Here is a 25,192-nt window from a genome sequence, read left to right as displayed (position 1 = left end):
ACCCTAAAACAGGGGTTAGAGGGTCAAGAGCGGCCCTGGGGTCCAGTCGCCACCTGGTCCTGGACACTGGTCCTGTACAGGTCCTGAACACTGGGTGCCACTCCTCAAATTAGTGCCCGCCCCCAACACTGGGCTACGCCCACGTGCCGCTCTACACACACATGGTCTATGTTAGGCCACGCCCCTGCACAGAGCGCCAGATCCCTTGAACTCCTGGTCAACTTATGACACGCCTCCGTTCGGGCGGCCTGCACATCTCCGGACTCGGTACCAGTCACCGCAGGCTAGAGCCGTATTCCTGCTGTCACCTTCAGGAAGACTGGGGAGCAACCCTAACACAACGCCACCCTTTCCCACCGTGGGCCTGCGGAAATAGTGTGTAAGGCGTTCACACCCACCCCGCCGCCACTGGCCCGCAGGGGCGTCCGAGGTGCAGCCCAGCGGCTCTAGGAACCCTGGAGCTGGTCGACGGAATCCACCCGAGCCCTTTCTCACGTGAACCAACCCCGGAAGCAGAGCCTCTTGGGGGGCGCTCACATCCGGGTTATGCACATCCGGGAGCCGAACCCGCGGCAGTTTCTTCAGGATGGCGGGAGAGTGGAGTAGCCTGTTAGAAAGGTATGAGCAACACCCTCGAGACCTCGAGTTCTTCAGAGTTCTGGTAGCCTTCCTCAGAAAGGCTGTGTCCCTGTTGTAGAGATGGAGAAACAGGCTTGGTTAGAGGCAGTCTTTCCGTGAGAACTGAGAGGGAAGAAGCTGCGCCTGGCTTTAGGCTTCCCCTACTCCTTGGGCAGCACTCTGGTAGTCAGAGCTGCCTCAGGAGTCCGAAGGATTTGTGTCTTGCCTGGAACGGTTACTAGCTGGGTAGCTTTGGGCAGGTTGCTTCCCGTCCCGCAGTCTTCTTTTCCTCCCTGCTTGTCTGAAGAGCGGCACCTAACAGTTGTTTAATAAAGGCTAGTTTGAAACCAGGTCTTTGTAAGAGGAAAGGAAGCCACTGATTTGAAATCTTTAGCTAAATGTGTTTGTGATAATTTTAACATAAAGTTAACAAAAATTGTCATCTAAAAGTTATTTGTGTCTTTATTTTTGTTTGCGCTGGGTCTTGGGTCTTCCTTGCTGTACTCAGGCTTTCTCTTGATTCAGTGGTGGCGGGGAGCTTCTCATCGTGGTGGCTTCTTTTGTTGCAGAGCACAGGCTCCAGGGCGTGCGGTTTTCAGTAGTTGGGGTTCATTGGCTTAGCTGGCCCATGGCATGAGAGATCTTCCCTGACCAGGGATTGAACCTGTGTCCCCTGCACTGGCTGGCGGATTCCCAACCACTGGACCACCAGGGAAGTCCAACAAATTGTCAGATTTTTAGTTGGCATTTTATGCTGGTGTTTAGGACCATGGGTTAAATTGGGTGGAGGGATCATTTTCAGCATACAAATCAATGATGTGTATGTGTGCTAAGTCGCTTTGTGTCCAACTCTTTGTGACCCTGTGGACTGTTATCTGCCAGGATCCTCTGTTCATGGGATTCTCCAGGCAAGAATACTGGAGTGGGTTGCCATGTGCTCCTCCAGGGGGTCTTCCCAACCCAGGGATCCAACCTGTGCCTCTTACATCTCCAACATTGGCAGGCAGGTTCTTTACCACTAGCTCCACCTGCTGCTGCTGCTGCTGCTGCTGAGTCGCTTCAGTCGTGTCCCACTCTGTGCGACCCCATAGACGGCAGCCCACCAAGCTCCCCCATCCCTGGGATTCTCCAGGCAAGAACACTGGAGTGGGTTGCCATTTCCTTCTCCAGTGCATGAAAGTGAAAAGTGAAAGTGAAGTCGCTCAGTCCTGGGAAGCCCACAAATCAATGACAGTACATGCTAAATGTCGAAAGCAAAACTCCCAAGCAAAAGCAGTCTTCTCCCCTAGTAATACTAGTTAAGAGCATGTAACATTGACTCCCTCTGTGTGCTGAGATGCCTCCCAGGCCCTCGATATTCATTGATTGAGGCACTGCTTACCAGGGAGTTTGTGTTCTTTCTTTCCTCTCTTGTATGGAGGAGGAAACTAAAGCTCAGAAATAATGACTTTTCCAAGGTCACATTCTCTGGGTCAAATAGATCTCTCCAGCCCCAAGCCTGCCAGCCCATTTTTTATCAGGGACTGAACCATGGATTCAGATCACTTGAGCCAAAGACCTGAAGAAAATGTCACTGACCAAGGCAAGAAAACTCAAATAGGTGGGTGAGGGTATAAAATGGAGTCAGAGGGAACAGCAAAGTATGCCCTCTCACAGGCAACAGGTCAGAGAAGAGGGAGTCCCGTGAGGCTCAGCTGCTGTCCTGATTCTTCTTCCCTATTCCAGGGCAGCCGCGTCTGAGGACCAGCCATGCTGAGGACCCAAAGCCTGTGACCGCTCCATCTCCTTCCAGCTGAGGCCAGTCACCATCCTCAGCAGCTGACATCACAAGAAAGACTTGGGCACCTCGGGGAAATACTCAAGGGATCCCTTCCCTGAGACGTGGAGCATCAGGGCAGAATGCTGAGGGCCCTCCTCTCTGGCCTAGGGTGGAGGAAAGGCATTTGGGGGTGCGCCTTCAGCTCATGGCAACCCCATCAGCCTCCGGCTGGGTTGAGTGCCACCGAAGTGGTCAGCCACTGGACAGTGGTCTTTGAGGAGAAGGGCATCCCTGAGGCCCGGGAATCCAGTGAGTACATCGTGGCTCATGTCCTTGGAGCCAAAACAGTTAAGTGCAGTGTTGTCAGGAGGGCAGGAAGTGGGGGGAGGGAGGCCCTGGGGAAGGGACATCCAGCCTTTTCCACTCCACTGAGAGTGCTGAGCTGAGAATGATGGGATTTTTCTGAAGGAATGTCTTAGGCAAATACTTAAGTCATCCATCCAAGAAACGATTACAGTGTGTGCCGGGCACTAGGGCTTCAGGGATGACCAGGGTGGCCAGTGTTGGACCCACAAGCATCATCAGTGAAAGAAACCTGGGTCAGGGGAGCCAGCTACTCATGTTCTCTATGGGTCAGTTTCAGAGCCTGAGGCCAGCACTGCGGACCCAACCCCTAACCCCTTGGCAGCTACAGTGTATCCAGGAGCTGAGTAGCTACCGATTGCAAAGGTGAGTGCCATGGACCAAACCTGAGGGCTCTGAGTGGGGAGCAGGGTCCAGCTTCCTCCAGCCCCACCAAGTTCACGGTCAAGGAGGAAGAAAGTGTCCAAGGACTCAGAAAGTATTGGGATGAGAGTGATGAGAGAGGGGTCATGGTAGTAAATAGAAAGAAGATGGGCTTGGTTAGGAGTTCCAGGGTACAGGAGGTGTGACCGTACCCGACACATTTGGCCACAGTGGTGTCCCCACTGAGACATGGCCCTGTTAGTCCATTTGCTGGCACTGATGATCACCTTCTTCCCCCTCTGCAGGATGCCTGTGCAGTACATCCTTGGTGAATGGGACTTTCAGGGTCTCAATCTGAAGATGGCACCCCCAGTTTTCATCCCTAGGCCAGAAACGGAGGTAGGTGTGCCCGCTGGACTAGACAGGATGGGATGAAGGAGTTCAGGGTGCCTGTCTTGTCCCAGACTTCCACCAGGGGGCGCTGGGGCCCCATTATTGCTATCTTTTAGAGACAGCACCCTTCCTGGCTGGCTGGATCGGTGGGGTCAAAAGGAAAGAGGTCTCTTGCTGGCCTCCTTGATTGTCATCATTTCCCAGGCCACTGTCCCAGCCTTTGGCTGTCAGTGGCTCATGATGGCCCAACTAGTGCTGCCCTCCAAGTAGTCAGCCTATTCCCGTCATTTCCCTAGGAGCTGTCCCATGGGCCCATAGCCAACCGAACCCGTGGGAAACAAGGGCCTCCTCTTCCTCAGGAGGCAGGGCGAAGTGGAGAGGGCTCCCGCTGAACACCTAGAAGCCTGGGGCAGCTTTGTGACCTCGGGGAGCTTACCGCTCACCCCCTCTGGACCCAGATAATGAGAGGGTTGGGGTTCCAGACCAGGGAATTGTTCGAATCCTTTTACCTTTTCCATCCACTTTCTAGTCAGATCACTGCTTGTGTTTCTCAGTTTACTAGGACTGAGGAATGTGTGGTCCCAACATGCTTTCTGTAGGTGAGGCACCTTAATCCTGGGAGAAATGCTTTCTAGGGTCTTGGGCTTCCCCTGACCTTGTAGGTGGCAGAGCTGGGAGCCAGAGAGAGCAGAACAAGTGGCAGGGTAGGACAGTGGGGGCTGATAGGCAAGTCAGAGGGCACCAGGTTCTGAGAAAAGGCACACCCATTTCTGGGGAAGATCAGACCTCATCCACCTGCTCCAGCCAGGGACCCAGAGCCCCTTCTCACTTTCCTAGCTTCCCCCCGAGCCGAGAAACCCTCTGACCCCACCGCCCTCTACATCATGTGGCTGGGAGGCCAGGTCCTCACCTTACCGCCCAGTGTCAGGGTAGGGACAATAGGGAGTCTGAGACCTTGCTGAGGTCACAGGGCTGCCTGGACAGGGGGCATGAGGCAGCACTTGGACATCCTGTCTCCTGGGTCAGGGCCCCTTCCCTCACAGGGGCTGCCCCATCTGGGACTGGATGAGCTGGGATGGGTGCAGAGCCAGAGCAGGATGGGCCTGCTACCTGCAGGCTTTGAGGGGGCCAATCTGTCACTCCTCCAAGCGTGCAACATCTGGCCAGGAGGTCACTTACCATCCCCAGCTGCCCAAGGTCAGGGCATTGGAAGGAAGCTACCATGATGACCTTTGAGTCCCTTTAGAGCTGACCTGGCACCAACTGCATGTTTCAGGGTTCTGAGTGTTGGGTGTGGACTTCTGGTTCCCGTATGCACCCCCCCACCCCTCCCACCGCCCCCTGCCTTTCCTGGGTGGATCTGGGCCAGGAGAGCAGCTCTGCTGTCAAGGGTGGGGGAGGCGGGGGAGAGGAGGGAGGCTGCGGTGGGGAGGCCAGGTCCTTGCCTCACTGTGCACACATTTCTCAGAACTTGCCAGGTTGCCCCAGTGTAAAGCCGCATCGGGGGTGCCTTACCAAGAACTTGAGAGGACGTGGCCTGTGGCGGGGAGTGGGGAGAATGAGTGCGCGGGAGGGGCCGTGCTGCTTGTGTTCTCTCCATCCATTGAAGGGTGGTTTCTGATGATGGCTGCAGAATTCTGAAATGCAGAGTCGTAGGCGGCATGTGGCCTGACCAGTTGGGTTTTCCCTGGGGGTGGGAAGGTGCTGCAGTCCCCAGCCTGGTGGTATGTACAGTAGGAAACCCAAGGCTGGAAGCGTGAACTGTTCTTGCCCAGCTTGGTGGGATGTGGGAGGCTCAATGCCCTGTCTGTGATTAGCTTACAGGAGGCAATGCCCCCTTCCTGGGGCGCCCCATCAAGAACGTAATGCCAGTGTGGGTGTTCCTGGCACCCAGGTCCTGCTGAGACCTTGGGCCAACCTCTTCAGGGCTTTGGAGTCCTGTGGAGGCAGTGGCTCCAGGCAGAGCCAACAGCCGCATGCTCTTTGCCTCCTTCCCACGTTCCCCTCTGCTCCCATCCTTCTGTGTTCTTGGATTCTTCCCTTGTTCACCTGGAAAAGGTGCCCTGCGCCTGCGACCAGCTCGATTTTCAGTTCTTCCAAGGAGCCACCAACTCTCAGATGAAGAGGCACTTTTCTAGATGAGGAAGAAAGTTTCTGGACCTGTTAAGAGTGATCTCCACCCCTACCCACTGTGCCTCAGGTGGTCCTACAGCCAAAATGATCCCTCCATGGTTTGGAGTGTGAGAGAGGCGGAGGGCACTGGTGGCCCAGTCTCTCAGATTCATGCCTTGCCCAGGGTAGCCATTCACACATGTGGTGTGTGTTTCTGAGGTCGGGGTGTCTCTGTGAGGTGGCTGGCCAGTGTGGTTGACTAAGGGGTCATTCTCCAGCCAGGGTAAGTCTACGGAAACCAAGAGAAGTTCACACTCCTGACAAGTTTCATCTGTCCGACTGGCTGCTTAGTACTTGGTCTCACCACTGAGACCGCAGGCTCCCGGCCACAGCCCTAGACTGCTGGCTTTGTGCTGGCCCCAGTGCTGTGGACCCAGCTTGCTGCCAGCACTCCAGTTCCCCAGTGGTGCCTGGTACGGGGATGGTGGGAACAAGTGAGGGGAAGCCCTTTCTGGCTGGAGATGGGTTGTCTCACCTTTTGGTAGCAGTTTGGTGCAGAAGGGGCTTGGAATCGGAAAAGTTGGGCCCACTGGCCAAGTTCTACCTGCCTTGTACTTGCTACCCTGGTGACAGGTGAGCTTTGCTCCTGGGTTGGGGTGCCTGGGAGGATGAAATACTTCTGGGGACTCACCACTGAAGAACTTAAATGGAAAATGGGTCTGAGTGATCTGGAGCCTGCTGCTCTGTTGGGCATAACTGTTGACATTGAGACTTGGACGGACAGGGGAGTCTGAGACTTGGAGGGTAACTTCCTGCAGCCACTGAGAGCTTGCCCAGCCCTTGGGGAGTAGCCAAGAGGTCTCTTTGTGGGCCAAGCTCTGCCTGTGTGGGACACACTGGTGGGATAACCCCTGGGCTTTGCATCATGGAGCGTTCAGTCTGGCGGGAGAAGCACACCCCACCCTAGACCTAGGCCCATGGTGAAGAAAGTCATGGGAGAGAGCCTAGAGGAAGTGGCTGTCTTTCATATGAGGGAAATACCCAGTTCCTGACCCCTTTCCTCATTCCCTGAGCCAACCCTGCCTGGAACCCCAGGAGTCCTCAGCCCCCAGGGGGCCCTCTCCAGCCTTCTTCCAGAGGGCAGGTCCCTTTGAGAAGGGACCGTACTGCCCTTCCCCTGCTCCACACCTGGCTCCCTGAGCGCCCACTCTACTGCTGTTTGGAAACATTTGGGCCAATGGGCAGCAGTGGCCCGTCACCCTCACCTTCATGCTATATTGGCTCCCATGCACAATCTGCAGGTGGCAGATAGGTGAGTGAGACTTGAAACTGTAGTTTCTAAAGTGACAGTGTCTGAAGATGTTGCCCCGCCACCAAGGCAGGTACAGTGTAGTTAGGTACCTCCTACTCTGCCATGCCCACTTATCCTATGCCCTGTGTATGCCACAGCCCCCTTCAGATACGGGGCTCAGGTAAGGCTGTATCACACCACCCCCCCCCCACCCCCCCCCCGCCCACAGCCCCTCCTGGAGGGAATTCCCTGTCCCTTTGACCTTGGGGCCTTTCTGGGGAAGCTGTGAGGAAGCTGGGGACACATTGGCCCCTTGGCCACCATGAGCTGTAGGCCAGCCTCCTGGTGAGACCTTGATCCCTGGGCCTCACTTTCCTCAGTAGGGTTTAATTAACAGATTAATACAGGGAACGTTCTAGAAGCAGGGCCAGGCACAGAGTGGGTGGCCAGGGACCATCAAGTATGATTCTTAACTTTGGTATAAGCACAAAACAAGAGGCTATCTCTAAAGGGATTAGCTGGGGCTGACTGAACACCTACCATGTACCATGCATGGGATCAGTGCTTCATGAATATGCTTCTGTTGAATCTCCATTTGTCCTCAGTGAGGTGTGTTATCCTTAGCTATGCTCACATTTACAGACAGGGAAACAGAGACATAGACAAACAGTGACCTGCCCATAGCCCCAGCTGACATGAAGTTCAGTCTGGCTTTGGTCATCCCCCTTCTCCATTCACACAGGGGCAGATCAGCACCAGCTCTGAGATCTGTCTGCCTTGCAGGAGCTGGTTGAATGGGTGCTGGAGGAAGTGACCCAAGGACCCCGTGTGGTGGGAGCTGAAGGCGGCCCCCTCATCTTGGAGGTGGGCTGTGGATCAGGAGCCATCTCCCTCAGCCTGCTGAGCAGGCTTCCCCAGGTGAGCCCTCTGTGCATGGGTAGACTGACTGGCACTCGCTGCCCTTGCTGCTGATCCTCCCCCCGCCTCTCTCTGTCAGAGCACTTAGGGGAAAATAACGGGAAGTAGGAAGAAGACACCTGCCCCAGCCCACATGGTCACAGCCTCTAAGTCCCATGCCCTTCCATCTGGCCAGACTTTGGCCACAGAGAGGGAAAAGCTATTGAGCATCCCCTTCCTATTCTAGTAGAGAGTTGGAGGAGGGCCCTGGTCCCCAAGCCTGGTCTCTGAACATCCTGCCTCCCATGTACCCTTGTTCTTGGGGCAGAGCCGAGTCACTGCTGTGGATAAGGGAGAAGCCGCCATCTGCCTGACCCATGAGAATGCTCAGAGGTAGGTGGGCTTGAGGGCAGAGGGTCAAGGTGGGGGAGTCAGATTTTAGGGCCTGATTTCAACCCCTGTCTAGGTATCAAACCCACTGACCTTCATGCCCAAGAAGGAGGAGGTAGTGGAGGTGGCCTGGTGTAGGTCCCACAGGGTTACAAATAGACAGTGGACAACCAGGTTTCTTGCTGGTCCAAGAAGGGTTTAATCTCCCAAGACTTTGTAGCCAGGGGTAGGAGTCTGTTCCCACCCACCGTGCTCACCTCTCCCTTCCTGTCTCTCCAGGCTTCGGTTGCAGGACAGGATTCAGATCGTTCCCTTCGATGTGACCTTAGGTACCTTTCCCAGTCCTCTTCCCTGGGTGGAGATCCTGGGTCCAGGTGCTGCTGGCTGAATGAGGCACTCTACAGAGATGGAGGGAGGGTTTCTCCGACCTTCATTCACTCACCCACACACACAATCTCAGACCAACCCTTGCTGAGGACAGGCGAGTCCCCTTTGCCTCCTGGGCTGACCTGACCCATGAAGGAACCAGCCAGAAGATATTTTTTACCTTTCGTATCCTCCATGGTGAATGAGTTTAATTAGGGCTTGCTATTGTCAAGAGATAAGCAGAAGCTCTAGAGAAATCCTGGGGACCAAAATACTTGAGTGTCTGCCTGGCCCATACAGCGTGTCCTGGGAGTTCTGGCTCCATTTCAGATTCCGTCACATCCCCACAGGATCCTTGAGCTTCATGTACTGTCTCCATGGAGTGTGACACCTGGTACAGGATGGGGCCAGTAAACAGAGCCACTAGAAATCAACTGGCACAGGCCAGGCTTGCCCTCCATATACTCTGTGTTGGTTTTGAGGCAGAGTGTGGCAAGACGAGTGGGGCTGCAGAGAACAGAGGCTCTTGCTTGGCCAGGTAGTCAGAGATGGCTGCCTGAAAATGGCACTTAAACAGTGTTGCTTATTGGGGAGATTTTTAACAGGAAAGAGAGAAGTCAGGGACACTCCAGGCCATGTCAGAGCATATATACTCCCACCCAGGCTGCCGGCCGGGGTCCTAGGATCCTAATCTGCAAGTCTAGTTTATCAGGTCCAGAGATAGTGCCGAGATACGTGACTTGGGGTAAACCCAAGATATGTGACTTGGGGAGAGGGATTACCCAAGGGTCACAGTGCGTGGATCTTCCACCTTTCACCTTCCATTCTCTGCCGTGTGTTCCCTTTGACCACAGTGGAGAGCTGGGCACACCTTCTACCCTGGGGCCCTGTGGACCTGGTCGTCAGCAACCCTCCCTACGTCTTCCACCGGGACATGGAGAACCTGGCTCCTGAGATCCTCAGGTGTGGGGTAGACCAGGGAGGCCAGGCCTGAGGACTAGTGGAGTGGGTCTGCCCTGGAGGACCACTCTGGGAGGGAATGCAGAGGCTGGGGGACTGAAAGGAGCAGGAGTGTTGAAAGAGAGCCTCACTCTGGAACCCACAGACCTACTTGGCTTCAGCACCTGCCTTCCCACTTAAGACCACTGAACCTCTCTGAGCCTTGGTTTCCTGCCTCTGAAAGGGGACTGGTGGAGCTTTGTTGGGCCAGGGGGTGGACTCGGTGATGACTAAGATCACAGACAACAGTATACGATACTTGGAAAGTGCTCGGACAGGTGCACCATTTTCCAGAAGACCGAGGCCTAGAGACGGAAGGTGACTTGTCCAAGATTGTTTGGGGGCTTAGCTGGAAAACTGGGACTATGAGCCTACTCCAGGCTTTTCACTGAGCCATCCTGCTCTCAAATGAGCTGAGAACCAGGGGTCGCCCAGGAGCCTCTGGAGGAGGCCATGGTAACGTGTGTTAGGGTGCTGGCTGGCTTCCCACTCCCTGATTTTTAGGAGTGATTAGTGCCAGCTCTTGGCTTCCCCCGGCCAAGAATAGGAACATCATTGTGGGAAGACCCTCATGCCCTGAATACAGTCAGTCAGTGGGATTTGCTGAGCATGCCCAGCACTGCTCCATTTGGGGGGTGCTGGTGGAGGGGGGCATTGGAGCTGCCACCATTTGGGGAGCTCTCTCTGGGATCTCAGACTTTGACCCCAGAATATAAGTTCCACAGAGCTCTCTATGGAAGCCTGTTCAGCTTCCCCATACTTTCTATATACCTCATCCCAGGCCCTCACCTTCCACTGTTTTCCTCTTCAGATATGAAGACCCAGTAGCCCTGGATGGTGGTGAGGAGGGCATGGACATCATTACCCACATCCTGGCCCTGGCTCCTCAGCTCCTGAAGGACTCTGGGTATGGAGGGGGTGTCTTCTGGGTCTGACCTCTGCAGCCTTCTCCCCCGCAATGTGTACTGGGCCTGCTTTGGCCGTCATCCCTCCCAGCTCGGGCAACCCAGAAGTGCAGCTCCAGCCTTGCCCAACTGAGCTGACCCATTTCTCTCTCGCGTAGAAGCATCTTCTTGGAAGTGGACCCACGACACCCAGAGCTCGTTGGCAGCTGGCTTCAGAGCCAGCCTGACCTGCCCCTCAATCTTGTGGCTGTGCGCAGGGACTTCCGTGGGAGGTGAGACTCAGCCCTGTCCCCAGCCCCACGGACCAGCCATGCTGGTCCTTCACAGCCCTGGCCGTGGAGCAGGTATGCGCTTCCCACTCCCTGCTCATTCCCCAGGGCCCAGGTAGTAACTGGCCACTTGTCCCTGTATCTCTAGGCCGCGGTTCCTACATATCAGGAGGTCTGGGCCACAGCGTGTTTCCCCTGTGGATGCCTGGCCAGGGCGCCAACCTGCCAGAGTGCCTGGCTGACATTTCTACCAGGAATGCTACTTGGAGGGAGATAGATGGTGCTGTCCAGAACCCCAGATGCTTGTGGCATTTCCCATGGCTCTGTGATTCTCCATGCTCCATGATTTCTAGGAGACTGGGGAATAGGAGCAAGGGTGGGAGTGTCCTTCCTGGGGCAGCAAAGGGCAAGGGTGCACAAAGACCCACAGTGCAACTCAGGAGCTGAGCAGACCCAGGTTCCCAGTCTGGCCCCATCGTGTCAGTGTGGCCAAGGCAGGTTGCTGTGTCTTTAGGGGAATTGCTCTGGGGATGTTGGAAGATACGGCCAATAAAGTGGCAAGAGACCAGCAAGTGATGGCCTAATGTTTTGTTATTGGGATGTGTGGGTCCCCTGATGCTTTGCCCCTAGGCTCTGCTGGGGGTGAGAGCATCCTTCTGCCTGAGCAGGTCTGGCTGGCAGGCCCCAGCTGGTGGGTTTGTGGGCGGCAGTGTAGAGACAGGCACGTGGTTGCTCCTTCTGGCCTTGAAGCTGGGGTGCTTGGCACTGAGTGGCTCCCTTCTGAGGGCTGGCTTAGCTGTTCAGTGGCTCGGGTACACTTAACAGTCCCCCCACACCCCCCCGACTGGGCCTGGGCTCAGAGCACAGGAACTTCATCTGAGCTTGAGCTTGGGGATGGCGCCTGCTTCCTGGAGGGGGCATGGCCAAGGGGCCTTGCTGTGCAGTTCTAGGGTCACATTTCCACATTTACTTAATTGAAGGCTTGAGCCAGTGAGGGGTGCACAGGGCTCATGTTTGCTTTTTATTCCCATAGTTTCTAGGTAAAACATCCCTTCCAACTCAGCTTTGGGGTTTCTGAAAACCTCTCCATCCCTGGTTGTAGCTGGGAAGAGTGAGAAGCTGAGCCAGAGTGAGACCTGCACCCTAGCTCTGGTCTGCAGACGTGTGGTTTCCAAGAGGCCTAAAGTCCCAGCCCTTCTGTCAGCAGTGACAGGAAACCTCTAGGCTGGCAGGTGCTGGTGTTAGCCTGCATCAGGGGAGGTCTCGGGGAACATGGCAGGCTAGGCTCGCTCATTCTGTTGAACTCCCCCTCCCATCCGCCCAGCCCAGTCATTTCAAGGGCCTGACCTGGTGATGTGGTGGCCAGAGGCAGTGTGATCTGGTAGACAGCATCCTCTGATGGAGCCAGGAGGCTGGGTTCCAGGGCTGTGTCTTGCAATGGGACCTTCCCTGTGAGAAACTGGCTCTTCTGGTTCCAAGGCCACCGCAGGGTGGCAGCCGTATTTTGCTCTCAGCCGGGTGAATTATGCATCTGGTATTGGAGGGCCCACTCCCAAGGGAAGACATGGCCCGCCTGAGTTCCTGTGATGCGAGGAGGCCAAGTGGCAATGGGAAGTTAGGTCCCTGCCTTGCGGGGAGTCTGTTTGCTGGAGTCACACCTGGCCTGAGCGACTCCCTCGCTGGTCATGGTATTTGCCTTCACAGAGGCCACACTGCAGTTCCCAGCAGCACTCTGTCCTGCTCCTTACCCAGCCTAAGCTGGGTGGACCTCGAGGTGCCCATGGCTTCCTTTGAGGAGGAGCCAGAGACTCCCCCTTAAGACTGCTCCAGAAGGAGCCTGGAAGGGTGAGGTAGGCTTTCAGAGCCCCCATGTGCTCCCAGACCTCTGCCTACCTCACCAGTATTGCCCTTCCTCTCCTCCTACCCCTGTCCTTTGGCTCTAGCTGTCTTCACAACATCTCAGGGTAGCTGCCCTGACCTAGCAGTCTGTTGCCTCCTTATCCCACAACCCCGGCTTCCCTGATGGTCCTACCCTTCTGGCATCAGGCCCGTTACCGAGGAAAGGCCTTGGCAAGCATGTGGACATGGCTTCCCAAGAGGACAGAATGATGCAGAGTGAGAGTGTAGGAGCAATTGGGGTCACTGAAGCAGGAGGCACCCTTGGGGAGAGTTTCCTCCCATGAGGCCTGAGAACCCTGGGAAAGAAGTTTGTGTCAAGTGAACCTTGGTCCTCAAGCCTTCAGCCACTGGCTTGATTGAAACTTGGGCGTTGAGGTCCAGTGTTGAAGCCACACCAGCCTGGGTGCAGAACCTGGCAACTGCCTGTCACTAGGGTGTGAGGGGATAAGTGACTTCCCCTCTCTCAGCCTTAGCTTCCAAGTCTAAGAAATGGAACCAAGTGCTTTATCTTGATATGATTTTGAAGAGACCATGGGTTGTACCTTTCACGGGGCACTGTGAGTGCTTTCGTTGCCTTCCTGGGAGGGTAGACATAAAGAGGGCCATGTACCTGCGTGTGTGTGTCTTGTGCTTGGCACCAACATGAAATAGGCAAAAGACATGGCAGTCTGGAAAGGAGGGAGGGCAGGGATTTCAGTCTTGGGCTCTTGACTTCTCTCTGCCCTCTGGAGATGGAGCCACCAAGAGGCTGGTGGCCTGGCAGCCAGATCTCCCCTCAGTCTCTCCTCGCCCTCCTCACCAGGGCCTGAGTGCCCTAGGGTCCACGCCAGAGAAGCCAGTGGCTCCAGCCCAGGGAAGGCCACTCTCTCCTGCCCCGTCTCCTCCCTCTTTCCTGGGGCCAGAGTCAGAGAGGAGCCGCCTCCTTCAGCCTGTGTCACGGAGCCCTGGAGACGGTAGCGGGAGGATGTGGTGCTAATGGGGGAGTCCAGGCTCTGCAAGCCCCTGAGGTCTTAAGGGATCTGCTTGCTGTCCACCCAGTCTCCTTCAGCTGGAGCCACAAGCATGGGCAGAGGGTGTAGGAGTCCCTGATGGTTGTATTCTGGGAAAACAGTTCCATCTCCTCTGACAGTGGAGGAAACCAAGACTTTGCCTCAGGTTGGCTGCTTTTCCCAGCTGCCCATGACTCTCTTCGTGGGGCCCATCTTTACTGATATGTATCCTTTCTGCTCTCCCAACCCCTACCTGAACCCTGGGCCGTTAACTGCTCCCAATCCCTGCCCAAAACCCTTGGCTGGCTCCCCATGACCTGAGTGGTGTCTGTGTCTGGCCGAGTCCAGATCTGAAGGGCTGGGGGAGGATGGCTATGGGAAGGTCTTGGGGAGCCCTACCAAACCCTCATCGGTGCTCTGAGTAGGCTTCCGTTGAAACAGAGTTCCACTGCTGACTGAGTTTGGGAACTGTAGCCTGTGCCGGCAGCATGTCCCTCCCTGTCCACCTCTGGATTCTTTTTTCCACTGCCCTAGACTCCAGCTTCCCTGTGTAACTCGCCGTTCCCCAAACACCCCTCCTTCCTTTTGCCCCGGCTGCACGTTCATCAGAAATGCCCTTGCCCACCCCTGCCAGTCCAGATAATCCTCTTCTTCAAGCTCCAGCACAAATGCCGTCTCCTCCGGAACACCCACCCTGACCTCTGTGTTCTCGCCACCAGCCCCTAGGCCACTTCTTCCAGTAACAATGACATTCTGCCCATGCATTTGGGAGCCTTCCTGTCTCTTCTCTCTGGGGTCCCATGTGGGTCTGGTGTATTCTAAGCCCAACAGATGTCCAGTAATCCAACAGTGTGTGCATTTGCCTAAATGTAGCTGGAATTTCCCATGTGGCTCACATCACAGCCGACAGTAGCTCTCGGGTATTCTGGTCACAGTAGGGAGGGCCTGGCCTCCCACCCAGGCCTGGCAGCTGTTTGAGTTGAGCCATAGCCAGTTTGAGGGCTCAAGTACACCTGATCTCTGCACAGCAGCCACGCTGAGTACAGGCTGTCCTTGTCGGCAGCGGGGGCAGGCACCAGGTTTCCTGGAGCTCTGGGCCCCAGCAGCCCCCAGCCAGTGTTGGCCAGAACAGCAGCCTGGTCTCCACCCTCCAGGATTCCTCTGTCCTAGGACAGGCCATCATGGGTGGGGATTGGGGCTGGCAAAGCAGTCCTCCCCTTCCTGTGGTAGGCAGGATAATGGCCCCAAAGATGCCCGCGGCTTCGTCCCCTAAACCTGGGGATACATTGCCCTACATGGCAAAAGGAACTTTGCAGATTTGATTAAGTTAAGGGTCTTGAAGTGGAAAGATGATTTTGGACTATTCAGATGGACTCAGTATAATCACAAGTGTCAGAGAAAAGGAGATGTGATGATGGCAGCAGAGGTCAAAGTGATGCCGTTGCTGGGGAGTGGCCCATGAGCCGTGGGGTGCAGACAGCTCGAGATGCTGCAGAAAGCGAGTGGATGGATTCTCCCCTAGGATCTCAAGAAAGAATGCCTGCCGTCTTGCCAACGCCTTGATTTGGGGCTAGTGACACTGATTTTGGATATCTGACTTCCAGAACCTAAGATATGATACATTTGTGTTGTTTAAAACCACTAAACTCATGGTCATTTGTTGTGGCGGTAACAGGAAATTGTTAACAGATTTTGGTGAGTCAATGAGTGAGTGAGTGCTCAGTCGCTCAGTCATGTCTGATTCTTTGCGACCCCATGGATTGTAGCCCTCCAGGCTCCTCTGTCCGTGGGATTCTCCAGGCAAGAATACTGTAAGTGGGTTGCCATTTCCTCCTTCAGGAGATTTTCCGGACCAGGGATCCAGCCCTTGTCTCCTATGTCTCCCGTGTTGCAGACGAATTCTTTACCACTGCTGCTTTAATACCTAAAAGTGCAAGTGGCTCTGGAATTAGAATTTGGAAATAGGCAGACGTGGAACGAATTTGAGGTGTGTGATAGATTGCGTTGAACACTTCCTCTGAGCAGTGAGGTGGCTGGGGAAGGGGGAGGGAACCCTTATACCCAGGAGACCTGAGCTGCTTGGGCTCCCTCGAGCTGGCCCTCTGCTGGAGTGAGAGGACTGGAAGCTGCCCAGGGTGGGGCTGAGAGAGGCCAGCCTGGGATCAGGCGTGCTGGGGAATGGGACTGGGATTGGGAGAGAGCAAAGCGGCCTCCATAGCCCGTCTCCAGTCTCCAGAGGACCTCAGAGACTGGATCCAGGCCCGGTCCCGACTGCCACAAAGTCACATGGCCAGCCCAGCACCCAGGAGTATGTGAGAATGAGCAGAGTGCAAGGTGAGCAAGTACTGTGTCTGTGAATTGAGCACAACAGCCCTTGACTCCAGGCTGATCCCTCCATGGAAGCCGTGGAGGTCCGACTCCTTTCAGCCCCTAAGCAGGGTCCAGCTCCTGCTACCAGCCTGAGCCAGGCTGTGTGGCTGGGATAGAATTGGGTCATTCCTAGGGATCTCAATGCGGGAGGCCTGGGTTCAATCCCTGGGTTGAGAAGATCCCCTGGAGAAGGGAAAGGCTACCCACTCCAGTATTCTGGCCTGGAGAATATACAGTCCATGGGGTTGCAAAGAGTCGGACATGACTGAGTGACTTTCACTTAACACTTAGGGTTCTCAGCCTCATGATACCCTGAAGTGAAGGGGCTAACCCGAACCTTCGACACATTAGTCCACCTGCAGCTGTGAGTGTGTGCACAGGCCGGGGCCCATGGGAAGCCCTGCTGGTGGTTGTGAGGAGAGCAGTGTTCCCCTTTGCACCCCTCTCTGAGGGGACTGGTTATCCATCACCACCACCCAGAGAACCTTTAGCATCTTTGGCCTCATAACGAGAAAACTGCTAGGGAAGAGCTTCAGATTCTGGGACCACTCCCCTTCCAGGACACTTCCCTCAGTCATCCTCCAGGGAAACAGTGGGGAAAGGCCAATTTAACAGTTCACAGAGTAGGAAAGACCAGGGAGCCTCCTTCAGCCTTGCTGGGGCCCTGGGCCTGGCCTTGACTGAGGAGAGATAGGGAAGCGGCTCAGAGCAGCTCTGCCCAATGGAAGGCGGGCCTTGTGGTGGCTCCTTCCAGGGGCCAAAGTCTGTGTCGGAGACACTGACTCTCAGAGTAGGGAATGTCACCATATTGCCCCTGGTATGCTGGGTCTGTAGCCCTCTCCTGGGGCCTGCATTCTAGGGGAATGGCGGGGTCAGACTCCCAGCCTTCTGAGGCCAAGGAACAGATTATGGGGGCTTGAGGCACCCACAAAGATCCCTGTGTACAAATGAGAGCATTGAGGCTCAGTAGGCCAGGGCTGGGACTCAAACCCAAGGCTGTTCTCTGCCTCCCAGCTTCCAGCCCTTCATCCCCTGCAGACCCCCAACCCGCCTTGATTTCCAGGAGTAGTTCTGTCTGCCATTCCTGGGAGTCAGTATGAGGCCAGGCTATGTGGGTGAGCAGAGGGAACTCTGAGCTAGAGCTGCCTGGGCCTTCTTTCCTTTGGACTTTGCAGCTGGGCGAAGTATCTGGGCAGCCCCCAGGTCTTCCCCCTGTTCTTCCATCTTCTTGCCATCATTTCTGAGGCTCCTACTGGGCATTGAGTCCTGAGCAACTGCTTTACACTTGGTGGTGGTAATTCTCACAACCCCACAGACTGGGTTTTTAATCACATCCATGATGAGGAAACCAAGGCTCAGCAGCACGTAGTCACAGGTCAGGTCACACTGCCGGACTGGAAGGGAGGGGGAGGTCACCACCAGTGCCCATGTGAATGGTCAGACTGAGGTCAGCATAGCTAGGTTCTGGGCTGCCCCCTGTAAAGCTTAGTGCAGAGGTCCACCACCGAGGCCTGTAGATCCATAGGGCAGGAGCAGGGGTTACCAGGGCTGTTCCCAGAGGGCTTTTTTTTTTTTTAAGTTTTTATTTATTTATTGACTGTGCTGGATCTTCATTGCTGCACACAGGCTTTCTCTGGTTGTGGTGAGCAGGTGTAGCTGCCGTACGCAGTCTTGTTGCTGAGCTTCTCTTGTCGTGGAGCACAGACTCAAGAGTGCTGGCTCAGTAGTTGTGGTGCATGGGCTCAGTTACCCTGTGGCATGTGGGATCTTCCCAGACCAGGGATTAAACCTGTGTCTCTTGTGTTGCAAGGTGACTTCTTAACCACTGGACCACCAGGGAAGCCTTCAGAGGGCTTGGGCCCTTCTCCTGGGGTGTGTGCAGCATAGGTTCAGGCCTCAGTCTCCCAAGCCCAGCAATGTGCTAGTCTCGTGGGAGATGACACCCCTCAGAGGAGCCTGGAAAATATGGATACTGAATGGTATACCCTGAACCAAGTGCTTCTGGGATTATCCCATTCATTCTCAAGACATCCCATAAGGCAAAAAGTCCGTGAACCCTCCCATTTTACAGGTGAGGAAAACTAAAACTGGGAAAGGCTAAGGAACCTATTTACATGCAGGTCGAACTGTTATTCCCTTCCAGGCTGAATAACCCTGGGCCTGATGCCATGGTCATCACACCAGGCTTGAAGAGGGTAGGGCCCAGGACAGGGTAGAGCAGGCCTGGAATGAGGACAGTCTGGGCAAAAGCCTGGGAGCCTGAAGGCACATGGGCAGGAATGTGTAGTGGCGAGGTGGTGATGATGGTGGATGCCCTTGGAGGAGCTCTGAATGCACTTTGGGAACCACAGCCTAAGGTAAAGAGTCTCAGGGTGAGTTACAGGTTCAGGTAGGCACTGAGGATATCCTCTGGCTGCCAGAAAGAGGGGTTGGAGGAGCAACTGAGCCAAGGTCTAGAGGCTGCTAGGAGCTAGAGTAGTTGACCTTCTGGAATAGAACAACTCATAACCATTGCTGAGGACCTGGATATAGGTTGGGGAGTAGCCAGTACCACAGTAGAGCCCAAGGCTCTGAGTGGAACATGGGGGCCCTGGAGCCACCATGGACTGGGGACTAGAATGGACAGGGTATCTGGAGATCCAAATGTGACCCTGTGGGGATATAGTCTAAAAGCAGCCCTTTAAATGGAGTCATGAAGACCACCCTCCCAGGTCTGAGTGCTGTCAACAACAGTAACTGGCCTCTCCATGTGTAACGGTGCCAAGTGCCACAGACACTTTGTCATAAATCCTCTGCACATGAGGTGCACCTTCCTTAGCCCACTAGACAGGTGAAGAGACCCGGGTTTAACGTGCGCAACGTGACACAAGCAGGAAGTGGCCATGCTGGGGTTTGAACCCAGTTCTCTGACCCAGCTGGAAGGGGAGTGAGCAGGCCACAGAGGCCAGCTGCAGCCCAGGGCCCTGGGACCCAGTTGGGGTGCCCCCAGGGCCGACATGGGGTTCCAGGGCGAAGAAGAAAGTGGTGAGTCAAACAGAAAGCACCAGATGGGGAGTGAGCTTCCTCCCCTCCCAGCTGCCCCTGGTGCCAAACTTTCACACCCTGCTGCAGAGGAGCCCGTGGGGGAGGGGAGGGCAGTGAAAGTGCTGCTGCTGAAAGGAGACTGATGTACTCCGGATGTGGCGGGGGGAGGGATGGGGGGGGACACACTGACAGTCACCCAGACTCTGGTTCCCAGCTGACAGGTGGGAGAGGAAAGTGAGTCCTCTCTCAGCATAACTTGGTGTAAAGCCTACCAGGCCAGAGGGGAGCATTTCAGGTCCCCAGACCTGAGAGGTTCTGGGAGGAGACGCATGGATGTGGTTGTGCCTAAAACCCTTCTTGGAGTCATTGCACAGCTCAAGAACTGCTCAGGGCTCCCCACTTTCTGCTGGCACAGAAATCCTCTCTTGTCATTCCACCCAGCCCTCCTGCCCAGATCCCTAGAGCTGTGGAAGTTTCAAACCAACTTTTACATGGAACCCAACTATGTATTTTTTAAAAGACAAAAGCAGTGTCTTAAACAAATGGATTTTGTTAGTTCACGTTCTCAACATTTGGCATTAAGTCCATCATGGTGAACAGTGATGAGCACTGACGTTTAAACGGGGGGATGGGGTGGGAGCTGCAGTCTTGTGTCAGCCTCAGCTTTCAGTTTCTTGCAGTATTTGATTTCGGTGGCCAAGGACCAAGTGACCCCACCAAGTGATTTGCACAGACAAGTGGGTACAAATGGGAGTGTGTTTCTGAAGGCCCCCTTGCAGTCTCTTATTCTCAGGGACCTCAGAAGAAGCCTTATGTCCTGCTCAGCCCAGACCTAGGACTCTGGACACAGGGGAAGGAGTCTTAAGTTATCATAATTTGGTGTTGTGCCCATCTGAGTGTGTGTGTCATTTTTTAAACTGGGTTTTTTCCAGTACTTAAAAATATGAATGAAAGAAAGAGAGGGAGAGAGAACGGAAAGGAAAGGAGGAAGGGAAGGGAAGGAGAAGGAAGGAATTCAGGCTTCTGAGGATGCCCTTGCTCAGGTTCTTGGTGAGGAAGCCCACCCTGACTGCTCCGCCCCCACCTGTCCTGGAGGTTCCAGTGCCGCCTCTTACTCAGCATCTGTCTCAGCAAGTGACTCTGGGCCACATACTTCTGAAAAGTCTTAGGAGTCCACAACTCCTCCTGGTTTCTGTGGGCCTTCCAGGGACTCAGTCTTGGTTCTGAGCAGGGCAGAAGGCTCTACGCAGGGGACAGGGAATAGGGGCTTCCCTGGGCTTTGTGTTGTGTCTCCAGAGGTGGGAGGACTGGGGAACCCAGTGCCCCTGAGAGCCTGGGGTTTCTGAACCTTCAGTTCTGGGAACTTGTTGTGCTTCAGAAAGAGAGAAATGAGAAGCAAAACCCTAGGGCCTCAGCGCCACCAACCCCCCCTTCCTCTCTTCCTTCCGCTGAGTCATAGCCAAGCACCCAGCACCTCTGCCTCCTTCGGGGCCATACGGGTGGGGTGGAATTCACGGTCACGTGAGGACACAGCATCTGGACAAGTCCTCTTTTCCTGCAAGTGTCTGTGCAGAGCCCTGAGTTGCTGAGCCCTAAAGCTGCCTCCCAAGCTTGGAGAAGGGGTGACTGAGGTCTTTAGTATCCTGTGTCTCCCTGCGATCCCCAGGCCAGATGTCCACCTACAAGCATTGAGCACCAATTGTAAGCCAGACAGGGTGATTCAGGTGGGGCCCTGTCCTTGAGGAACTTGTGGATTTGGACGTGGGCTCTTCCTCACAGGCCCCTCATGAGTGACTGGGTCCTTAGGCTTGCTCTGGTCAGTGGGGAGCCATGGGAGCCAGGCCACATCACACATGCCCATCATAAAGACCTGCACACGCTATGCAGGTGTCCATAGGTACGTGCAAATGCACAGGTGTAGGACTGGGGCACGTGTGTCCATGCCCATGATCATAGATGTCCACGCAGGCCCTGCATTGCATTGCGGAGCTCCAGGCTCTGGTACCCAGCTCAGGACCTTGTGTGTGTGGCCTCTGTGAGAGGCCCCAGGTTGTTGAGGGCTGAGGCTACCTTCCAAGCTGGGAGAAGGGGTGACTGAGGTTCTTAGGGAAGAGATGTCACCCTGTCTTGGAGGCCCAAGTACTGTCACTGAGTCACGAGAGTCCCTGGGAGTTTGAGTACTGTGCCTCCATTTTGTGGAAAAGAAAGCTGAAGCCCAGAAAGGGTCCCTGACTTGCCCAAGGTCACACAGCAAGTTGGGGGAGATTAGAAGGGGAACAAGCCAGACCTGGGCACCTGTCTACCTCTTTGACCTTTCTGGCCTGGCATTTGGGGCTTGGCACCCCCTGATGACCACACTGCATCAAACTCTGGGTTGTTTCAGCAAACCACCTGGGGCCCAACCACAGGGTCCTCCTGCACCTCGCCATTCCCAGGAACTTTCCCTGCACTGCGTCTTTGCCTGGGTGACCCAGCTGCCTGCAGTTCCCTCTCTTTCTCAATCAGTCTCTATCTCTCTCGGATTCCTCAAATAAGATCCAAACTTCCAAATTCTGCTTAGATGCTCCTCTACCTTCTTTGACCCCCTGTGACCTTCCCCTACCTCTAGCCTCTCTTGGCCTCTGTCCCCCTCATTCCCACCCACTGTTCACCCACCTCCTAAATATAAAATTAACCCATAGAGCCCTAGGCTGGGTGTGAGGGGTCCTTTGAGGCTGAGACAGTGGAAGCCACACCCAGGCCAGTCTAGCCCTCCAGACTTTGCCAGTCACTGAGCTGGGAGAAGAGACAGCAACTCTGCTGGGCCTCACCACTTGCCCCCAACTCTGCCCCTTTGCTCAAAGCCCAGACCTGGGGCACTGTACTTGAGGTGAGATTGGTTCCTCAACCCTCAACGTTTACCATTCCGGGTTGTTTATTCCCCCACACCTTGACTACCCCTCCACCGAGGGCTTGGCCTGTGTTTCATGGGGTGGAGGGTGGGGCTCAAACAAAGAGTGGAGAACCCTCAGATTTTTGTTGGGTGTCACTCTTTCGTTGAACGACTCTGGCCAGAGCTGTCTGCTCCTTTCCAAAGCTCTTTCTCTCCATTTGGTCTCAGGAGGTGGGCAGGGGGTTGGCCATCTTTGGCCCATGAGGCTCTGAACCCCATCATGCCAGCTGTCCCCTCACTCCTCTCCAACCATGACTGGGAGCCTAAGATTGATTGTCGGACCTACCCTTGGTGCTGGAGTATGAAGGAAAAATGGACAGAGACACCTCATCAGGAGTTGATGGCCAAGTGGAAGACAGAGGCAAGTAAACAGGTCCTTATCCTTGCTGCGTGTGGTGTGTGTTCGATTACTGTCTGCTGGGCACCGTGCCAGGCCCTGGGCATGGGCGGTATTCAGATAAGGCCCTGCTCTCGTGGAGCATGTCCCCCACTGCTCAGGTTCCCACTGAGCACTTGCAGTGCTCAGCTTGAGGCTTTCCCTACAGCACAGGCCAGCTTAGGAGGTGGAATGGCCAGGGAGCTCACTCACAGGAGCAGCCCTAAGCCCATGAAGGGTGGGAATTGGTGTACACATCCTAGCTTCCTCACCCCCTCAGGTGGGACAACCCCAAGGAGTGTTCTACACCACCTGTCAACCGGGGACTGACTTCAGTTGCCCACAGAGGGAACACACTCATTTACACACCTGCTCTGGCTTCCTTTCCTTCCCTGTCTCACGTCCCCTCTCCTCTCCATCAGGAACCAGGAAGACTATGATTTTACCCAGCTCCAAAGCTGCCATATTCCGAGGATGCTGGTAGATGATACAGCTTGGAAGATACTCCTGCTTGAGAAACAAAGGTTAGTTTATTTCCCACAGTAACAGTAGACAGAGGATCAGCATTTTCTTGAACCACTTTCCTGAACCCAGTGCCTGCAGCTTGACCCTATAAGGGCCAGATGATGCCTGCACATGCAGTATGTTGACAGCAGAAAAACCCTGAGATCAGGGAACCCAAATCTTTTATAACAGACTGTAAGCCAACCTGCCTAACCTTTGCCCCAGAGGCAGATACTATCTTTATTATACTAGACAATAAATAAATCTGCCTTTTTCCCTGGAAGGAGACATTATCTCTATCTTCTAAGGCTATTCACTGGAATAATCACCCTTGAAAGTATTGTTTGGAACAAGGGCAGTCAGTGCCTCTGTGAACAAATGTACAGAAAAGGGAGACAACCAGGAAGAACTGTCTCCCAATACCCTATCGGTGCTTCTTGACGTCACCTCCAAAATAAACTATTTGTGTTTGGATCTTTTTATTAATATTTATTATCTATTTGTTTATTTGGCTGCATCAGCTCTTTGTTACAGCATGCCGGATCTTTAGTTGCACATGTGGGATCTAGTTCCCTGACAAGGGCTAGAACCCTGGCTCCCTACATTGGGAGTGTGGAGTCTTAGCCACTGGACCATCAGGGAAGTTCCCGTGTTTGGATCCTTGACCCTGAGCCTGCCTCTGGGGAAAACCCTTCAAGACTGGGAAGATGACACTAAATGAGTGTTAATGGGTTTTCTGATGTGGCTCTCATTTCTCCAGATCTGTCCTGCGAATAATGCAGGGGAGCCACATGAAGGCAGAAGTTTCCTTTCCCAGAATCAGTACTGTTGTGACTTCTTAGGAAGGTGCTCTAAAGGATTCTTGGAGTGTCATTTTTCACATTTAAATATTTAGTCCATCTAGAACATGGTGGTTGCCTCTGTGAGGTAGACATTGGACTTCATTTTTCCCCCAAATCATTCTAATATAACTTATGGGAAATTGTGCCTGGTCCATCACTAGTATCTTCTAATCTGCCTGCAACCTATTATGTAGAATATGTCACAAACACACACATAATCCATTCACAGACAATGGACTAATGAACACATGGGCATCACCATCACTGGGGATTTGACAGTCAGCACTGGCACAAAGTAAGACAAACCCAACCCACTCGTGATGACACCATTCAAGCTCCAGTGAAATGCAGGGAGGCTGCGAACCAGCCTTAGAGTTCACAGAGGGTTTGAAGGTGAATTGGAAAGGTTTCTTTCTAAAAAATAAGTAATAACTAATGAAAATTTCAAAAACTTGGGGACTTCACTGGCTGTCCAGTGGTTAAGATTCTGTGCTCCCGGTACAGGGGGCACAGGCTTAATCTCTGGTTGGGGAACTAAGATCCTGCAGGCGGCATGATGTGGCCACAAAATAAATAGTATTTCTGGGGCTCCTGTCCTTGGGCCCATGGTCAAGGGTTAACCCGAGGGGTGGGCTGGGACTAGGCAAGAAGCCCCAAGGAGAAAAATCACCAAACATATATACTCCTCACCATGATTCTGTACTGGAGGAGGGCATGGCAACCCACTCTAAGTATTCTTGCCTGAAGAATCCCCCTGAACAGAGGAGCCTGATAGGCTGCAATGACATGTTGGGGGACGTGGCTAGCAGGTGCTCAGTGCTCATTGAGAGCCAAGAGTGACTGGAGGGCTCAAGGGGAGAGCAGCTCCCTGCCCACACCTCTGTCCAGCCTTGACCAGGGAGGGGTCTCCATTCTTCTCAAGGCAAACAGGTCCTGAGTGGTTAAAAGACTGTCCCAAGGTCACCCAGCCAGAGAGGGAGGCCCTTACTTCCTTTCTGTGCCTGTCTAGACATGCCCCCCAGCACCCCTTCCCAGGCCCCTGGGGCCTGTGATAGGAACACTCATGGCCACTCCTCAGAGTGTGATTAGGTCCCAGCCCAGTCCCAGAACGGGGTCACAGCCTCCATGGCTTCCTGAGGGCCCTGCAACTTGTCCTCTTCATTTTCTTAAGTAAGGACGCCGAGGCTCCAGTGGGCCAGATGTGTGCTCAGGACTGCACTGCTGGGCACGGGCGCTAGGACCACACCAGGTGGCAGATGCTGCAGCTGAGGCCTGAACCCCAGCAAGGGGACAGATGCTGGGGGAACAGACTGGCCTGAAGGGGAGACAGGAGCCCTGGCCGGAGGTTGCCTGCTCATCAGTGAGGGACTCAGTGCTCAGGGCGCGCGCTGGGGTCCCATCTTGCTCTCCCTCCTCCCCCTCAGCCCATCACGACCCGGCTGCTCACCAGCCTGGCCAGTACTGCCACCGAGCATCGCCCAACGTCCTCCTTTGACCTGCGCCCCTCCCCTGCACGCCGCCCCTCCTCCCA

The 25,192-nt window shown here is 54.7% G+C and overlaps 1 protein-coding gene across 14 annotated transcripts; it reads left to right on the top strand.

The window, feature by feature from the left end:
* Positions 1-52: 52 nt before the first annotated feature.
* On the top strand, positions 53-23,305 carry HEMK1 (HemK methyltransferase family member 1). Of its 14 annotated transcripts, none has more exons than XM_070776636.1 (13): positions 68-618; positions 2,139-2,218; positions 2,344-2,724; positions 3,015-3,106; positions 3,409-3,502; positions 7,683-7,817; positions 8,047-8,189; positions 8,466-8,515; positions 9,407-9,515; positions 10,363-10,458; positions 10,615-10,728; positions 22,108-22,312; positions 22,738-23,305. In XM_070776636.1, exons 3-13 carry the CDS (start codon positions 2,518-2,520, stop codon positions 22,753-22,755), a joined length of 1,263 nt encoding a protein of 420 aa, XP_070632737.1. In that variant the 5' UTR covers positions 68-618; positions 2,139-2,218; positions 2,344-2,517; the 3' UTR covers positions 22,756-23,305. The 14 variants fall into 14 exon arrangements, with proteins under 14 accessions (XP_070632747.1, XP_070632743.1, XP_070632738.1 ...); XM_070776647.1 differs by having other exon boundaries at positions 2,076-2,218; positions 2,344-2,686; XM_070776635.1 differs by having other exon boundaries at positions 2,076-2,218.
* The last annotated feature ends 1,887 nt before the right edge of the window (positions 23,306-25,192 follow it).

This window comes from Bos indicus, chromosome 22, assembly GCF_029378745.1.
Source record: "Bos indicus isolate NIAB-ARS_2022 breed Sahiwal x Tharparkar chromosome 22, NIAB-ARS_B.indTharparkar_mat_pri_1.0, whole genome shotgun sequence".
Lineage (NCBI taxonomy): Eukaryota > Metazoa > Chordata > Mammalia > Artiodactyla > Bovidae > Bos > Bos indicus.
Note: the sequence above shows the minus strand (reverse complement) of the source record. Positions and strands in the feature narration are given on the sequence as shown.

Coding starts and splice junctions, on each gene's coding strand:
- HEMK1 (XM_070776634.1), top strand. CDS start 2,518: ATGCTGAGGGCCCTCCTCTCTGGCCTAGGGTGGAGGAAAGGCATTTGG. Junction 3,107..3,408: donor AGTAGCTACCGATTGCAAAG/GTGAGTGCCATG, acceptor CCCCCTCTGCAG/GATGCCTGTGCAGTACATCC. Junction 10,459..10,614: donor CAGCTCCTGAAGGACTCTGG/GTATGGAGGGGG, acceptor TCTCTCGCGTAG/AAGCATCTTCTTGGAAGTGG.